Source organism: Xiphophorus hellerii, chromosome 3 (assembly GCF_003331165.1).
Source record: "Xiphophorus hellerii strain 12219 chromosome 3, Xiphophorus_hellerii-4.1, whole genome shotgun sequence".
NCBI lineage: Eukaryota > Metazoa > Chordata > Actinopteri > Cyprinodontiformes > Poeciliidae > Xiphophorus > Xiphophorus hellerii.
Genome location: NC_045674.1, coordinates 8,482,164 through 8,498,087, shown reverse-complemented (window position 1 = coordinate 8,498,087; position 15,924 = coordinate 8,482,164). Strand labels below are relative to the sequence as shown.

General features: G+C 38.1%; 1 protein-coding gene across 1 annotated transcript; it reads left to right on the top strand.

Annotated features, from left to right (window-relative positions):
• The first annotated feature begins 2,524 nt into the window (after window positions 1-2,524).
• lin28aa (lin-28 homolog Aa) lies at window positions 2,525-15,703 on the top strand. Its single transcript, XM_032559124.1, has 3 exons — window positions 2,525-3,973; window positions 11,062-11,246; window positions 15,003-15,703. The coding sequence occupies exons 1-3, from the start codon at window positions 3,896-3,898 to the stop codon at window positions 15,220-15,222; spliced, it is 483 nt and encodes a 160-aa protein (XP_032415015.1). The 5' UTR covers window positions 2,525-3,895; the 3' UTR covers window positions 15,223-15,703.
• Window positions 15,704-15,924: the final 221 nt, after the last annotated feature.

Genomic DNA, 15,924 nt, shown 5'->3' with positions numbered 1-15,924 from the left:
TAAAGATGATAAAGTTGGTATCTGAATTATACTGAATTAAAGAGATTTTTCAGTTTTTTTTACAATTCAGGATTGAATGTGATTACTCGGTCAAAATCTAAAACATGGTTTGGGATGCAGGAATTCTTTTAGTCTTCTTGTGAAAACACAACCAAAAATATTCTCAATTTTACCATTGAGACAAACACAAATGTTGCATTATTTAGACCAGTCAAACCTGGTTTGAGGTATTCCTCACTGATCTTCAACCCTATAAAGATACTTGACCGTCTCAAAAACAAGTTTAAATAATTACATTTCTTGTCAAATTCTTGTTAGCAGAATAATGATTTCATTCAAGCAAGAATCGCCAGAGGAAAACCATGAGCATACAGATCTGCACGGATTGGATTAGATCAAAGCAGAATCATATTTTATAATGTCAAAAGTGATTAGTAAACAGTTAAAATGAAGCAAAGACTAGAAATACATTTAATTTATGAACTGCAATGTTACTGGAGTTATGAAAGGTTCTTTGAAGTTGTTTTGAATAGCATAATTTATGAAAAAATAATAATTTGCAGAATCTTAAAGTGCTGAGGAGGCAGTTGGATTATGTCAGCTTTGTTGGAGGAGACTCATTTAAATCTGGCAGGAGCTGGACACTCATGCTTCCAACACACCTCATTTTAACTGATGAGTTAAAGCCATTGTTGAACAGCAAACATCTGAATCAGGTGTTTTAAAGCAGGGAAGCAACTAAAACATGCAGGACCGTTCGCCTTGAAGACCAGGTTTGGGAAACACTTTAATAGTGCATCATAAAAACGATTTTTGTTGTCCCAAATAACCAAATTAGATTTTACAAATTGGGACAGCCAGCTTTTAAGAAGAAGAAAGATCTCAATTTGAATGTCAATCTGTGTGATTATTCGACTCCAACTGCTGTATTGCAATGAAGCAAAAGCACTGATAGTGTGATAATAGTGAGAGATTTTATGAGATATTTTGCAATGCTCAGGATGGATCCATTGCTTAATGCCAAATTTTGCCACACTTTTTCCTTCCACTCAACTTTCAAATAATACTGGGTGTTTGGATGCAGCTCTCTGAAGAGCAGCCAGCTTCGTTAGCATTTTGTAGGATGCCCTCCTTATGCAGGATGTCTGCTGGAAAACTACCAAGTCAGCAATCTTCCACATTGTTGTGTAGATCATTAAATGACAAATGCCCTTTTTTATTTAATCTTGAGTAAAATTCAAATTGTCTGGTAAACAGAACTTTGGGTTTTCATCAGCTGTAAGCCATCTTCATTCAAAGTGAAATGATTACTTTCTGTGTAATAAGCATGGAGTTTTTTCCCTCACTGAATTAGATTTAAATAAGATTTCCGATCATATGTTCTCTGTGTGTCTTTTTTTTCACTGCTCAACGTGAAAACAAGTAGTGTATATTCCAACTGATTTTCTGTTGTTCTGTCATCTCTTTAGTGTCATTCTCATTTTCTGTGTAAGCCAATTATGTAACACTTACGGGTTTTTCGGGTCCACAAGGGGTCGTTGTGGTCGCATTGATAAACTTTACTCACATATTGTTCAGTCTTTTTGTGATAACTTGACATTTTAAGATGTATTTAACGCATGTGACATTTCTATTCGTATCCTAACAACGGTCCAGTAATTCAAAGAAATCCCCGGTGCAGGGGACGTTTCCTTTTTACTTTTGTTGCAAAATATCCCCTTACGAACAAGATGAAATAAGAAAAAGAAAAAGAAAACTATACTAGAGAATTATTTTTGCCCTCTTTTCCATTTCTGTGTGTAAAGTGTTTATGCAATTTGAACGAATTCCGTTTGATAATTTGTACTATTTTATTTTGAAGTTCTTTTTTTTTTGACATCCTCGTTCTTTAACGCGTCCATCGCTCCACAAAAGACGAGAGTCAACGTTTCAAGCTGATGTGATCAATCACTATTGATCCATGAATTCGTTTGCTTGTTTTAATCAGCACCGTGATGATTTTACAAAACGGTTGTTTTTTTTCTTTTTCATCTGGAAAGGAACAAGGGTTTACTTTATAAATGCCATAGTTGGGCACTTTTTTAAAATCAGCACACAAATATATGACTTTTAAATTCAAAGCAGTCAAATGAAATTTTAATGACACTAAATTCAATAATAATAATAGTAATCGTTATTATTATTAAAAAATATTTTTAAACAGTAGAAACATTAATATTTTTATATTTTTTTAATAAAATGTCACCCATGTTAGGTAAAATTAGGCATTTTACCAATTGTTTTGGCTTTTGTACTACAATGAGTTAGATATGAGTGAAATAATAATACTACTAACATTAATAAATGTTCGATTTTCAGTTTCAGACAAATCGAATAAAACTTGATAATAATAATACAAGATATTTTTCAGAATCTCTGCTCATCCATCGTCATTTTATCAGATTGCCATTTTTGTTGCAAACATTTAGGATAAAATAAAACAATACAAATTCCGAGAAAGTATTTTGAACTAAATTAAATGTTAAATTTCGGACCTTTTTTGCACAAAAGGACACTTTAAGAACAAAATAAAGTGGATTCAGCATGTGTGGACCAACTGATGCTGCAGTTTGCCACAGCCACCTCACTGCTGCAGAAGTCCAGCTCTGAATGGAACATCAATTTATTCATTTTGTGTTGATTGGTCCTTCCATCACACAATGCATATGCATCCTTGGGGACTGTAATCGTGAATCACGTGGACATGACCGAGGGAGTGCGTGGGGGGTTTGTTGGATAAGAAATTGTCATTTGTATTGACCAACAGTGCTGACCACTGCAGGGGAGCTAAAAGCAGCGATCCCGGAGAGAACAGCAGTGGGAACTGGGACCGAACTGGCCCACAGGCATGGCAGAAGGTAAACCTGAACGTCGGGATGCTTTTTGCAGAGTTTTATCTTTAAAGCGTGCTCGGAGTGCCTTATGGAGGGGCAGGGTTTGGTTGCATTGTTTGGAATGTTATTGGGGTGTGAGGTAGTGGAAGTGGAGGTGGTGGTGGAGATTCTTCAGCAAAAATTCTCCCCCTCCCCACTTCTCATTGTTGAGCAGAGGAGGGGGGGATAGGTTGCCAGCCCCCTTTTGTTTACCTCCCTCTCCCGCTTTCCCTCTCGCTGCGCAGCTTCTGCTTTTCGCAGCATTTTGCATGAAAGTGGCAGTCTGTGCGGATTACCCAGCTTGAGGGCTACAAATAAAAAAAAAGAAAAGAAAAAAAAAGAAAGAAAATATTGTATCTTGGGTGCTAATTTTTGACTCAAGGCTGAGGCAGAAGACATGGGTTCCGTTTCTAACCAGGAGTTCCCAGGTGGAGTAAACTTCACGAGCAGCACGTTAATGTTCCGAGTTAATTAAGCTGTTTTCGGATCGACTGTCTCACTCATTGTAAAGGAGAGTTTTAAGGCATTGTTCGCACACGTGACGAGCATTGCGCTCAAATTTGACCCTTTAAATAGTTGCATTTTCTGAAAGTTTTGTGCACATTTGAATGCAAGTTTTACGCATTTTTTTTTTTTTTTAAGTTTTGCGCGTGTTTCTTGAACAATATTGTGCAACTGCTGGTTTTTAAATCGAACATATTTACTGAAGCCTCAGCATGGCGTGCTCAGTCATTGATTCGTATCGATTACCGATCCGCAGAAATTAACATTTTTAAATTTACAGATTTCCTTTTTGTTGGTTAAAGCCGGGCGAGTGTTTTCTTTTTCTTTTTTTTTTTGTAATCTTTATATTTGGAACTTAAGAGTGAACAAATGTTGAATTTGCAGGAGTGTGCAAGACGGAGGGAGATGAGGGACCGAGCACAGAGGAAGACACGCAGTCCTTCCACGGGGTCGGGGTGTGCAAGTGGTTCAACGTCCGCATGGGCTTCGGGTTCCTGTCCATGACCAACAGAGAGGGAGTGCCGCTGGACGAACCGGTTGATGTGTTTGTCCATCAGGTAGGTCTGGCCGCTCTTCCTGCAGAATCCCAACAAAGACGTTCCAGACTCCTCTTTTCTTTTCTTCTGATCATTTTTAGCCCATTGATCATTCGTTATTTCTCACTCGTTACTCGTTTCTAATTTAACACAGTTAGTTTGAGTGTCTTCATTTTTGTTATTTTAGTTCTTGCAGCAATTGATTGTAGAGTTTTGAAAAGAGACAAGTTTAGATGTATAGATTGTAAAATGACTCAGCTTTGCAGTCTAACATGTGGTTGATCAAAGGTAGAACGAAAAGACTGATTTACTTGACTTAGATGGATGTTTGTTGTAAGGCGTGGAGTTTTCTTTTGAAAAAAAAAAAAGTTTTGTAATATTAGAACATCTCTTGGCTTTTTTTAGTTACAGTTTTAGAGCAGTAAGAAAAAAACACGATGGAATCACAAGAGGCACAGGGGCGGATTTAACAGGATGTGAGTTTCTGGGCTGCAGTTTTGGTGCCCTACTCACAAGTTTCGGTTCAGGTGTTTTATACGGATCCTAATAACGACCAATGTCATCTCTAAGCAATTTATAAGACTAAAAGATCCACTTTATATCCATGAATATATTTGGAAATTAGTCCAGTTGTCAGGCTGACAGATGGGAATTGATGTATGTGCAAAACTCTTTGCGAACTTTTTCCACTGAATTGGTCCCAATGCTGGTTCTAGAGTGATTCTTTAAAAAAAATGGTTTGCTTTTTTCTACAACCCATTATCTGAGTCAGAGCCTCATCTCATCTCCCTCTAGTTTATGTTTTATTTCAATGTTAGTGGAGGATGGTAGGGCAGAAAATTTGACTACACAAAACAGATTATTAATTCCTGTAAACTGTTGAATCCTTATTGCTGCTATAATGTATTTACTTTGTTTCTTTTTTAAACAAAAGAGGGTTGTTTGTGAACACAACCCTAATCAATGGATCACTAATACCAGCAGCATAAAAAATGGGATAAGAGCTATATTTACAGCATGCTTTACATAACACCGTGTTAAAGAAACTAGTTGGTAATGACATTTATCAAATCAGTGGAAAACATCAGCATGAATGCAGGTCAGAAATCTACTTTATCGCTGTGATGAGTGATATAAAAACAAACAGTGGTAAGATTGATTGTCTTGAGATGATGTGTTGTGACCTTGTTCTATATAAATAAACTGAACTGAAATTGCTTGTGTTTCTCCAATATTAATCTAACATTTTTTCTGAATAATGTTGCTTAGTATTAATTTTAATTGGATCAATGCAAAAACAAAGCCCTGGAGTTTTAAACATGGTGCCTTTTGATTGGCTGCTGGTCTCCATGAGTCTTGATCTAGCTTCTGATGAAAGAGGTTCTTCTTTCCTGACTCAGACTTGGTACTGTAAAAGATCATTTATTTGTGTTAGTTTATCAGGAGCAGCAGGGACTGATGCCACGCAAGAATCAAACATCAGCTTAGCAGCAAAACCAGTTTGGTGGAGAAGTAAAATTGTGGACAGCACTGAACACATCATTCCCAATGAGAAACAGGATGGTAGCAGCATTATGCTGTGGAGATGCTTTTATTCAGAGTGGACAGGGGAGGCGGTTTGAGTTGATAAGAAGATAGTTTTAGAGAAAAGCTGGAAAATCTTGGAAGAAAACCTGCTAGAGGCTGCAAAATATTGGGGCAGGACAACAACCCTAAACACAAATAAAGCTGTAATAGAATGGTTTACATCAAAGTGTGTGTGTTAGAATGGTTTGATCAAATTCCTATTTGATCTTAATTATAATACAGCACAGTCAAAGTCAGTTAATCATATAATGTTAGGCTAAGTAAGCTGGGCCCATTGCATTGAGACTTTACAGAAACAGAGCAAGAGTGGAAATTAATGGTATTAAACAGAGGAAACCCTCATTATTATGGATGGATGGTCATTATTATCATCATCCATCTGCTACTACTGGGTTGTGGAAGAGACTGAACACACATTAGGCAGGGACACTGGTTCAAAGTTACTTTTTTATATTTTTCTTTAGGTGTCTTTTACTCATGCAAAGTTCAGTAGATTGATAGTAAGGTGCACATCAGCTTCAAGGTTTTTTGGCTTTGTCCACAAGTGATTTTTAGTCATTGCATTTCTTGTTTTTAAATAGTTCACTACATTTCCAGAAAAGTCAGGAAATATCATCCAAAAACGTGCAACTGGCGTGTCAGGCCTATTTGTGACAATGTGATGAATTCACTAAAACACACTAAAAACAAAGGAAGACACATTGAACTTTTGCTTAAAGCAGCTTCAGGTGAATTCCACTTTTCAAACCCAGATTTTCTTATTTTTGTCCAATACTACAATTGCGTATGTATGTCGTTTAAGCATTGCTAATCAGAGGTTATTTTACAAAGATAAAAGATCATACAAATGCTAAAATACTACATATAATTTAATTGCATAATCTGAAACTCCCATTTCCATTTTCTGATAGCTGTTTGGTTTAGCTGGTTGCAAAAATATGAGAAATTGTGGCCCATCTGTCCTGCTGCTAGATTTAGTTTCCTTTTAGTAGATTACGAGTAAAATCTAAAATGGAATTAAATCATTGGTTGTAAAAGTACATGGTTGACTGGGGAAGAAAAAGGAAAAAAAACTAACTCCTGTGGCTCCAATTTGTACCCCAAACAGTCAGGTACCAAACAACCAAAAGGGTGAAATGTCCATTATGAAGATGTGTCTAAGGTCAAAAGTTTTAGTTTGTGAGATACCTGTTTTCAAATAGTTCCATATTAATTATCGGCAGAAAAATCTAACAACTGATTTTTCTGCCATTAGAAAAATGTTCCACATGGACACGTCTGGAATACTGTTAACATAACATCCACTTATTTAAAATTATATTTTTTGAGGTTCCCAAAACTTCAAGTACTTTCCCAGTAAGCCCTTGCTTAAGTCTGGCTTGGCTTACACACCTAACAGACTTAGAACAAAGCTACTAAGCTGCACAAAAATGGAGAACAAATGATAATCTTTTATCATCCTCCCAGAAATGTGTGAACATATTTATGGCAATGAAAACTAAATAATCTTTTTTTTAAATATTTTAATGTAATTTAAGATAGTGCCTTTCTTCTGAATTGAATAATGGTTTGCCGATTAGATTTGTGATCCATGAAACACCTTGAATAGACTGTTAAATATCACTACTTTTCTTGTTTACACTCTTTTCTCTCTGACTTGATTATAAAAGTTAAGACAACTACTTTAAACTTTGTCAGCAACAAGTTTCTGCCTTGGTCTCATCTGTGAGAGAGCACCTCCATCTTCTGTCTGATAAGACGACGTTTAGCATGTGAATGAGAGGAATCCCTACAAGCTGCTCATTCACCTCAGAGTTCCTGTCATAAAATGATTAAAGGGTCTCTGCTGTCTGGTCAACCCTTCCACCCTCCTCCCTGTGCCTGTGTGTGTGTTGGCAGTATAGAGGTACACTACAATTTATTGCTAAACCCTTCTTTGAAAAGGACTATTTTTAGGTGCCTTTTCTTGTTTATGCACCAACAATCTATCTTGGGCTGTGAAAACAGCCACTTGCATGAAGTTTGCATGATTTCACATGCAGCCCCTGATTCAGTTTTACTACCATCTGACTATGATGATGCTTGCAGAATTATAGTTGTGAGTTTTAATTGAAAGCTACGGGAAGCTGGGTATTTCATTACTCATACTCTTAAACAACAGATGATAGGAACCTGTCTTTTAGATCTTCACTAGTTAGAGAGTTAAAGTCATTTGAAGTTGTATTAATATATTATTCTGCAAAGTCCCCATTTGTCAGCATCCAATCCTTTATCAATTTCCATTTATAAGCTTTGGTATTACTAATTTAATCTACTAACCCTTCAGGGGGAACTGAAGGGTTGGAACTGGAAAAAGACTGGAAAAAATAATTAATAGCACAGACATTCAACCTTTTAAAAGCCAAACATTTTATATTGGATTGTTTTAAATGAAACAATACCTGGATTTTTTTTATTGTATCATAATTGATACATTCAGAATTTTGTTATTATCATGTATTGTGTCCTCCTCAACCAAAAAGACATGGATTGCATATTTTTAATAGCATAAACCTAATACAAAAACATTTGATGCACTGGTCCCTACTCCCTTCTAAAGAACGTATCATTTTTATTATACCACATTATGAAAGACTATTTTTACTGATAATCCATTTTTTAAATATTTTATTTCCTTGTAAGCATTTGAAAGGGCCTTTAACTCCACAAAAACTTCTTCTTAAAAGATGTTTGTGTCCATTATTGATTTAAATCTTCTACCTGGGAGTAGAAGACAAATGCAGGATGTAACAAAGCAATTTTTTTGAAAGCAGTTTAGCAACTTTGTTCAAGAGGCAGAGTTCGCAGAAATATATGCATCAAAATTCATGCATTTGGTCTAATGGAGTAAAGTCTCACACTGAATGGCAAGCTTGAAAGAAATTAGATATTTAAGGTGGAATTAAATTATTTTTCTGCAAACTTTACTCAGGTTGGGTTTTTTAATGGTCATCTCACATCAGCTTCAGCTTACTGGCTTTTAGAATGGTGACCATGTATTTCTATTAACCATAGCTTGTTAAAAGCAGGATATTAAAAATAAGAAAATGCAGTCTTAAAAATTTGAACAGATTATTGAAATCTTCTAACAAAACCGCTTTTGCAATTGATTTCAATGTATCATGATTGATACATTAAGCTTTTCTCATTGTGTATTCATCCCATTTTCCCTAACCAAACGTATCTACAAGCACCTGATTCACTACACTGACCTTTAAAATACACCTGAATACCTAAGGTATCACAAGTAATACGCAGACTTTCATCACAGTTTTCTTTAAAATATCTACTGTTGTTTCAGTTAAGTCACATGTGGCCATCTTGGACTTTGGTCCTCAATAAGAGGCTAGAAGATGAGAATGGAATGTGATACAGCAGGAAAGGCAAAGTAAAAGCATTTTAAAGAGGCAGAAGCCTCAGCAATGTGCATCCAAAAATGATGGTGTTTATAAGGTTAATAAGCCATAAATAAAAATAACCTGCTGAGTTAAACGTAGGTTTGTGAGTTGCATTGATCGAAAAAGTAGTAATGTTTACTTTTTTCATTAGAGAAAATTGATGCAGAGAATCTGACAAAAAGTAAAGCCATGCATCCTAAAATTAGTGGCCACGCGTCGAGGAAAAATTAAGTCCCACGGTTCGCTGGCCTTTGTGCTGGTGGACAATAGAGCCATGCATCCGAATCAAGCACCCCTCAGCCGTGCCCCGAGCCCCTCTTTGTCCCAGCAGAAGTCTTTCTATTGTCCCTCTCCACTCTGATGTCTTTCTTTGCCTTGCTTCGCTTCCAGACATATTCTAATGTAGTTTACTCTAGACCCCACAAATAGCACCTCCACATCAGGTCCTCGAAGGATAAAAAGAAGAAAAGAAACCCCCCATCCTGATGCTTTACCTGTGTGAGAGTGGCCATGTGGTAGGTTGAGGGTGAGTTATGGGGGTGGGGATGTTCACACGTTTGAGAGAGGAAATGGATTAACGGTCACCGGGTGAAGAGTGGTACTGGGACGTCCATGTTGCCAATCAGATGTCATTTCTCACAAATAGTGTTCAAAATGTAAAATATTATACAGACATACAGCTTGTTTTTCAAATGGGGCTGGGTGAGGGGTTTGCAGTTCACCAAAACCTCAGATTGTCTTTTTCAAGAGCAGCGTTTAAAGATTTAATCCTTGTTTTTTAGAAGCCCATTTCCAAAATGACTCCCATTACAATGAATTGAATGTTTTGTTGGGTTCCAATGAGTTTTGACCTACAAAGAATCCAGACGTTTAGTTATAAGACACAAAAGGATGAAGCTTTGCTCCAAAATAAAATCAAAGAAACAGGATTACCGTTTTATCAAAGCAGATTTGCTAAATTACGGCTGGCTGTTCTTATGTCAACAGTTTGCGGCCTGCGTGACAATATAATCTTACAATCCCACCTAGGGATTTGTTTTTTGAGGGGCTTCCCATGATGCTTTAACCAGTCTGAGGTATTTATCCACAAACCTGTGCCACACCTTTTTTCTGTTTTATCTTTTATGCATTTGTTTTGGAGGTGGAAATGCTCTTTGCACATGTTAAGGAGAGGACTCTTTTCTCTTCAGGTGACTGTGGCATCAATAAAAAGGCAGTTAAACATTCAAGCCTGCAGGCCCATTGTTTATTAAGTAAGCAGATCCACCTAATGTCATCAAACCTATAACAAAGTGAAGTTATCAGCTCCTTTCCACAAAGATCTTGAGTGAAAACGATGGTATCAAAGTGAGATATTAGTCATTTGTGCTCCTTGTCAGTTTATATCTTTTCACATCTTTCTGCCAAACAACTATCCGAGGAATGTCACCCTGACCCCCAGCCTTCACAGAGAGATGCCTTGCTTGCCGTGTCACCCCACCCCCAACTCGAGCACCAACCCCTGCATCCTGTAGTTTAGGGTTAGTGGTGGTGGTCAGTGTGTTAGTGGAGCTTTGTGATGTGGGTGGGAAAAAAAAGGTGGGGGTGGGGGCGGCAGTGTGGAATGCTGCTCCTCTGGTGAGGATGGGGGATGAGGAAGAGTGGAGGGGGGGTTGATTGAAGATTATCCTCGTCAGTTTTTTCTCCTAAATGCAGAAAAATAATACGGAAATTCAGCATTGGGTCTCCATCACTTTTGTAGTGCATGGTGATGTGAAAACTAGCTGTGGAGAAGGAATGATGAGCTTTTTATGGCTTGCTTATCTGGTTATAGGCATAACATACCAGATACTTGATAAGAGCGGTTGGGTTCTGATTTTAAACTGGGATAAATGTTTGGTGGTCAGAGTTTCTACAAGCCAATGGTAGCCGTGAGTTAGTCAATATGGGCAAAATCATCTTCAATTTTTCCCACACAAATGAGTTGAAGAGAAATCAAGCACCCCTTCTATCAGATTTACTGTGAGATAAATGATTTCCACACCTGGAGTTTCCCAAACCACAAGATGTTAAAGTTGAATGAGCTCCTGCTTTGTTGCCTTTCAGAGCAAGCTGCACATGGAAGGTTTCCGCAGCCTGAAGGAAGGCGAAGCGGTCGAGTTTACCTTCAAGAAGTCATCGAAGGGCCTCGAGTCGCAGCGGGTTACTGGACCGGGCGGCATCCACTGTGTGGGCAGCGAGCGGAGACCCAAAGGCAAAAAGGTCCAAAAGCGCCGCTCAAAGGGAGACAGGTACGTACTGGCAAACTGGGAGGTTTTAATACAACAGAGGTTTTAACTATTTCAAGGTTTTGAATAAAAGAGAGTGAGGGTAATTTGAAAAAAAAGGACTACATCAAACCTCAGAAATGGAGAAAATGACCCAAAAGGGAGGGTTTTAAAGATCCTGCACAGGAGAAGAAATATTCCTAAATACTATGCCTGAAAATTTCAGTGACAATATCAATCACAACACACATTTTTCAGACTCATTTTCCTTGACCATTTCTGTGTGCTGACCACTCTCCATGAGCTTTAGCACCTTAGCCATCAAAAATACACATTGAGTGTTGACATTAATGACTGATATCCTGCTGATCACATATATCATCAATTGGCAGAGCCTGAATATGTTGATCTCGAAATATAATACGATGTCCAAGCAGTCCATTAAAACGGCAATATTTCACACAATAAGGCAAAAATGATTGCACATCCTTTTATTGTGGTTTTCTAGTTTTAACCCTTTATTACCTGAAGGAACAGATATCAAGATGTATCTACATTTTATAAATTGCGTTGTACATTCAATACTTTGGGCAAAACATTGTTTTTCTTTAAAGCCTGTTAAGTTAAATAATGAGACTCACAATTTCACTTCAGATTTTCTGTGAAACATTTAGTCTTTTTGCAGTGAATAATTACTTCATGTGTCCTAATCTTGGAAGAATTTCATTAAAGACAATAACTGGCTAAGGCATAATGTGATACTAAGACCTCAGTCAGGGACGAAATAGTCTTTTGGACTGAGATTTGCATACAATTGTGTTGTTGTAAAGTGTAAAGTGATTTTTTTGTGTGTGTTCTGCTTGGATCTGATGTACAATGGTGTTGTAGTTTCTCTTCACTTTTGTGGCTTTCCCTGGATCCCAACCCCCCGCTTTCAGCTCTACCGAGGGTCACATCAGCAGGGCCTGACGTGTGACCTGGATCAATAACTGTTTAAATCTGCTCGTCCCTGGTGAATTCAGATCTGCCCACTTTCTCCCTCTTCCTACCAACCCTCCTCAATGCACAGAAGTTTTCCTCTAAATCCAAAATTAATCATGCAAAGACAGACTTTAGATTTCCCTTTTACTTTTCTCAAGATAAGATGCAAGTTTGTTGATTAGTATAGGTGATTTTGTTTGGATTTAACTTGATGCACACATGGACGTATCCAATAATCCAGCAAACAACTCACACACCGTAACTTTATCCAAATCCATGTTTTGAGAGTAAAAAGAAAGATTTAATCTAATTGGTGCAAAGGCAGAAATAGCATAAAGGGATTCATTTACAAAGCCAGAATTAAAATGTAGCTTTATCTTAAGATCCAAAGATGGACTACAAGGTAACTATGTGGCTCTTATCAGGAGAAACTGAAGGAGCTAAAGAGATCAGTGTTTGCAGATCACTCCGAGCGTCAGTATGATGCAAGGTTAGAGGTGTATCAACTTCACCACATGTCAGTTGTGATTACAACCAGAGCGAAGTGAGTGTGAGAACAGAGATCATTATGGCCTCAAAGAGTCCTGGGAGGCCGTCATGGTTCAATACTTCTCCACAGACCTCTCTGATTCATGGATAAGGTGCGTTTTCTCTTCATCACTTTGTGTTATGCAACACTGGATTGTACTCCATGGATTGGGATGTGATTAACTGATGACCTTTTATTAAAAAACAGTCTGTTTGTATATAAATTAGAAGCACTGTGAAGCATCTGTGAAGCAGTTCTGACTTTGTATCTTATTTAGAGAGAGTCGCTGTTCTAGCTTGGTTCAGATCACTGATAAACTCACATATCACTTTGCAAAGGAGAAAAGTTCCTGCTCATTTAATTGATAACAGATGCAGGAGCCCAGGAAAGGGGCGTTAAGGGTCATAGTTGTCATAGCAACCGTGTATGAATAAAAGGAAGAGGGCTGGGGGCTTGGATGGGATTGGAGGGAGGTTGGAGGTCAGGGTTCAGAGGTCATTACTGCAGCTTTTTTAGACAAAGGGACCACTTCCACTTTCCTCCTGATGGATGCTGATGTGAGGAGCCTCTGTGATGGTGACGGTATAGACCTTGACACCACTCAAACAGCCAGGGCCACAAAGCCAACCTGACCCCTCAGCAGCCGCACCGTCCAAACCTCATCTGCTGCCACAAAGGTGGCCGGGGGGGTCCAGGGAGGCACCGAGTAACTGCCCCACGCCTACCACCCATCTGTCTTCCACCCCTGTACGCGTGGCCATTCTATAAATGATGTCCAAACAGCGGTGGCCGATGGCAGCCTGATGCCTTCAGCTGACCCCCATGCATAGAGTCTAACTAAAGTTCAATGGTGATGACACTTGTGCCACACTTTGATTGAACTGGCCCCAACTGGACGCTTCTCTGGGTGACAAGCTGACAAATAGCACAAACTGTACAACTTTAAAGAAAAGCCTCCAGTAACTTCGCCAAACTGCTTGCTAAAATATTGCCTTTAATTGCAGTTGTGTTTCCTAACCTGGGATTATTTCAGTGACAAACAGTTTTGAAATGTTCTTAAATCTTGTTCTCATGAAGTTCTGCACCATCCCCTCAAATGCCCTTTGAATTGGTGAGTTATGTAAAAATTCAAGCTAGGGTTTAGCAGGTGGAATATTGCCATCTAGAGGCGGAAATGTATAATTTAGAATCCTTGAGTAAAAAAGGCCCCAAGTTACTTTATTGAAATGTTTCTCCAGGAAGATTTATGTATTTTTTGACTTAATAAAAATTTTTTTTAGTAAAGTAGAAAATTTTGGGGAGATTTTAAAGGAAAGTTGCGATAATGTTTTCTGTAAAACAAACAAATAGAAAAGTAAGATGTCTCTTTGAGGCATCTGTGATTAATATTGCAAAATTTATTGCATTAAAATATTATATTAATAGCAACTTCAAGATATGCTAACTCGGCCCTGATACTGGTGAAATTAGCTTATGGTACTGTTTTGCATTATTGAAATATTATTGTAGTTTTGTGGTCAGCTTGGCAAAAATCTGCTTTTACAAAGAAAAAGGCTCAAATATACACACCTCTTCAGATTTTTTTGCATTTTTTCCATTTACAACCACAAAATTTAACCACAAAATTGTATGTACTTGGATTTGTTGTAATAATAACAGTTGAAGGAACAAGATACATATTTTTTCTTTAACATAAAAATCTGAAAAGTGCAAAGTGCACCGCTGTTGATCCAGCTTTACTCTGATATGCTTAAATAAAATCGAGGGCCTTCAGAAGTCACTTACCTTGTAAGTAATTTCTGTGTAATTTGTTGCAAGTTTAATTACAGCTGTTCTGCAAATATATAAATGGCATGATGAAGGTCAGGGATAATGTCGAGACGTTTAACACACCGAAGTGAGTTATGAAAACAATATCCCAAGCTTGGGGCATCTCAGTGTTCACTGCCCAACCCATTATCCAAAAACAGAAAGAGAATCTTACACCTGCAAAGCTACCAAGACATGGCCGTCCAACCAAGCAGATGGAGCTAAGGGGGAGAACATTAGTTAGAGAAGCTGAGAAAGTGGTGTTGCAGAGATTCACAGCTAACCCAACATGCAAAACCCTTACATGTCATGATGATGTAAACCCAACAAACAATTCTGATGTGTTTCGCACCTTACAATGTCCATACTTTCTCAAAACAGCGATTTCATTCCATTGGATGCTCACCATCTGTTCTTTCTCAGGTTTATGTCAAAGGTAAACTTCATGCATTCTCTTGTAGATGTTATAACTGCGGAGGCCTGGATCATCACGCCAAAGAGTGCAAGTTACCACCCCAGCCCAAGAGGTGCCACTTCTGCCAGAGCATCGAGCACATGGTCGCCAGCTGTCCAGTAAAAGCACAACAGTCCTCACCGGTTTCTCAGGGAAAACCGTCCCCCTTGAAAGGAGACGAGGAGGAACACAGCCAGCCGGCGCCACCTCCTGAAACCTCTGATTAAATGGGAGATTGAGCCTCGCCGAAGCACAGAAGCCAATCAAATTGCTTTGACGGTTGAGAGAGGGGACACAATTCTCCTCCCTAGCTGTTGAAGCTGCTTTTGGAATTCCCTCAGGTTAAAAACACTCATGAAGAATGTTTTCTTTATTATTTTTTTATTTGGTGTAACACTCAGGAATAATGCTTCGTTGTTGCACTCAGGAAGTTTAAATGTGTGAATTCTTGCTACCAGGAAAGGTATTCCAAAAACATTGGAATACATAGAGATAAAACTGAATGGTGTTCACAGGCATTTGCAGATTTCTTTTATGTAACTGCACTTCCCTTGTGAGCTGTATTAATCAATTTTGTTTGCATTATACTCAATGTGTTGAGAATAGACCTAAACTTTTGCTGCCTTACTATTCAGTATCCTTCCTGACTGTTACACCTTTCTGTCGACAAAGCACAGATGTACCGGACAGTGTCTCTGTGATGAATGTTAGCTAATGGGTTGTGTGGGGAGGGAGGGACAGGGTGTTGATTTGGAAAGAAAAAAAGAAAAAAAAAAACACAAAACGGGTTTAAGGGTATAGGTATAGGCAATGCACTGTTGTGAGATTTGCCAATATTGCTGTTGACCATCCAGATTTCTGGGGCCAAATGAATGTCAGACCAAAAAGTGTTTTCTGGGTTTTGGTCAATTATTTTGTTTTATAATTTG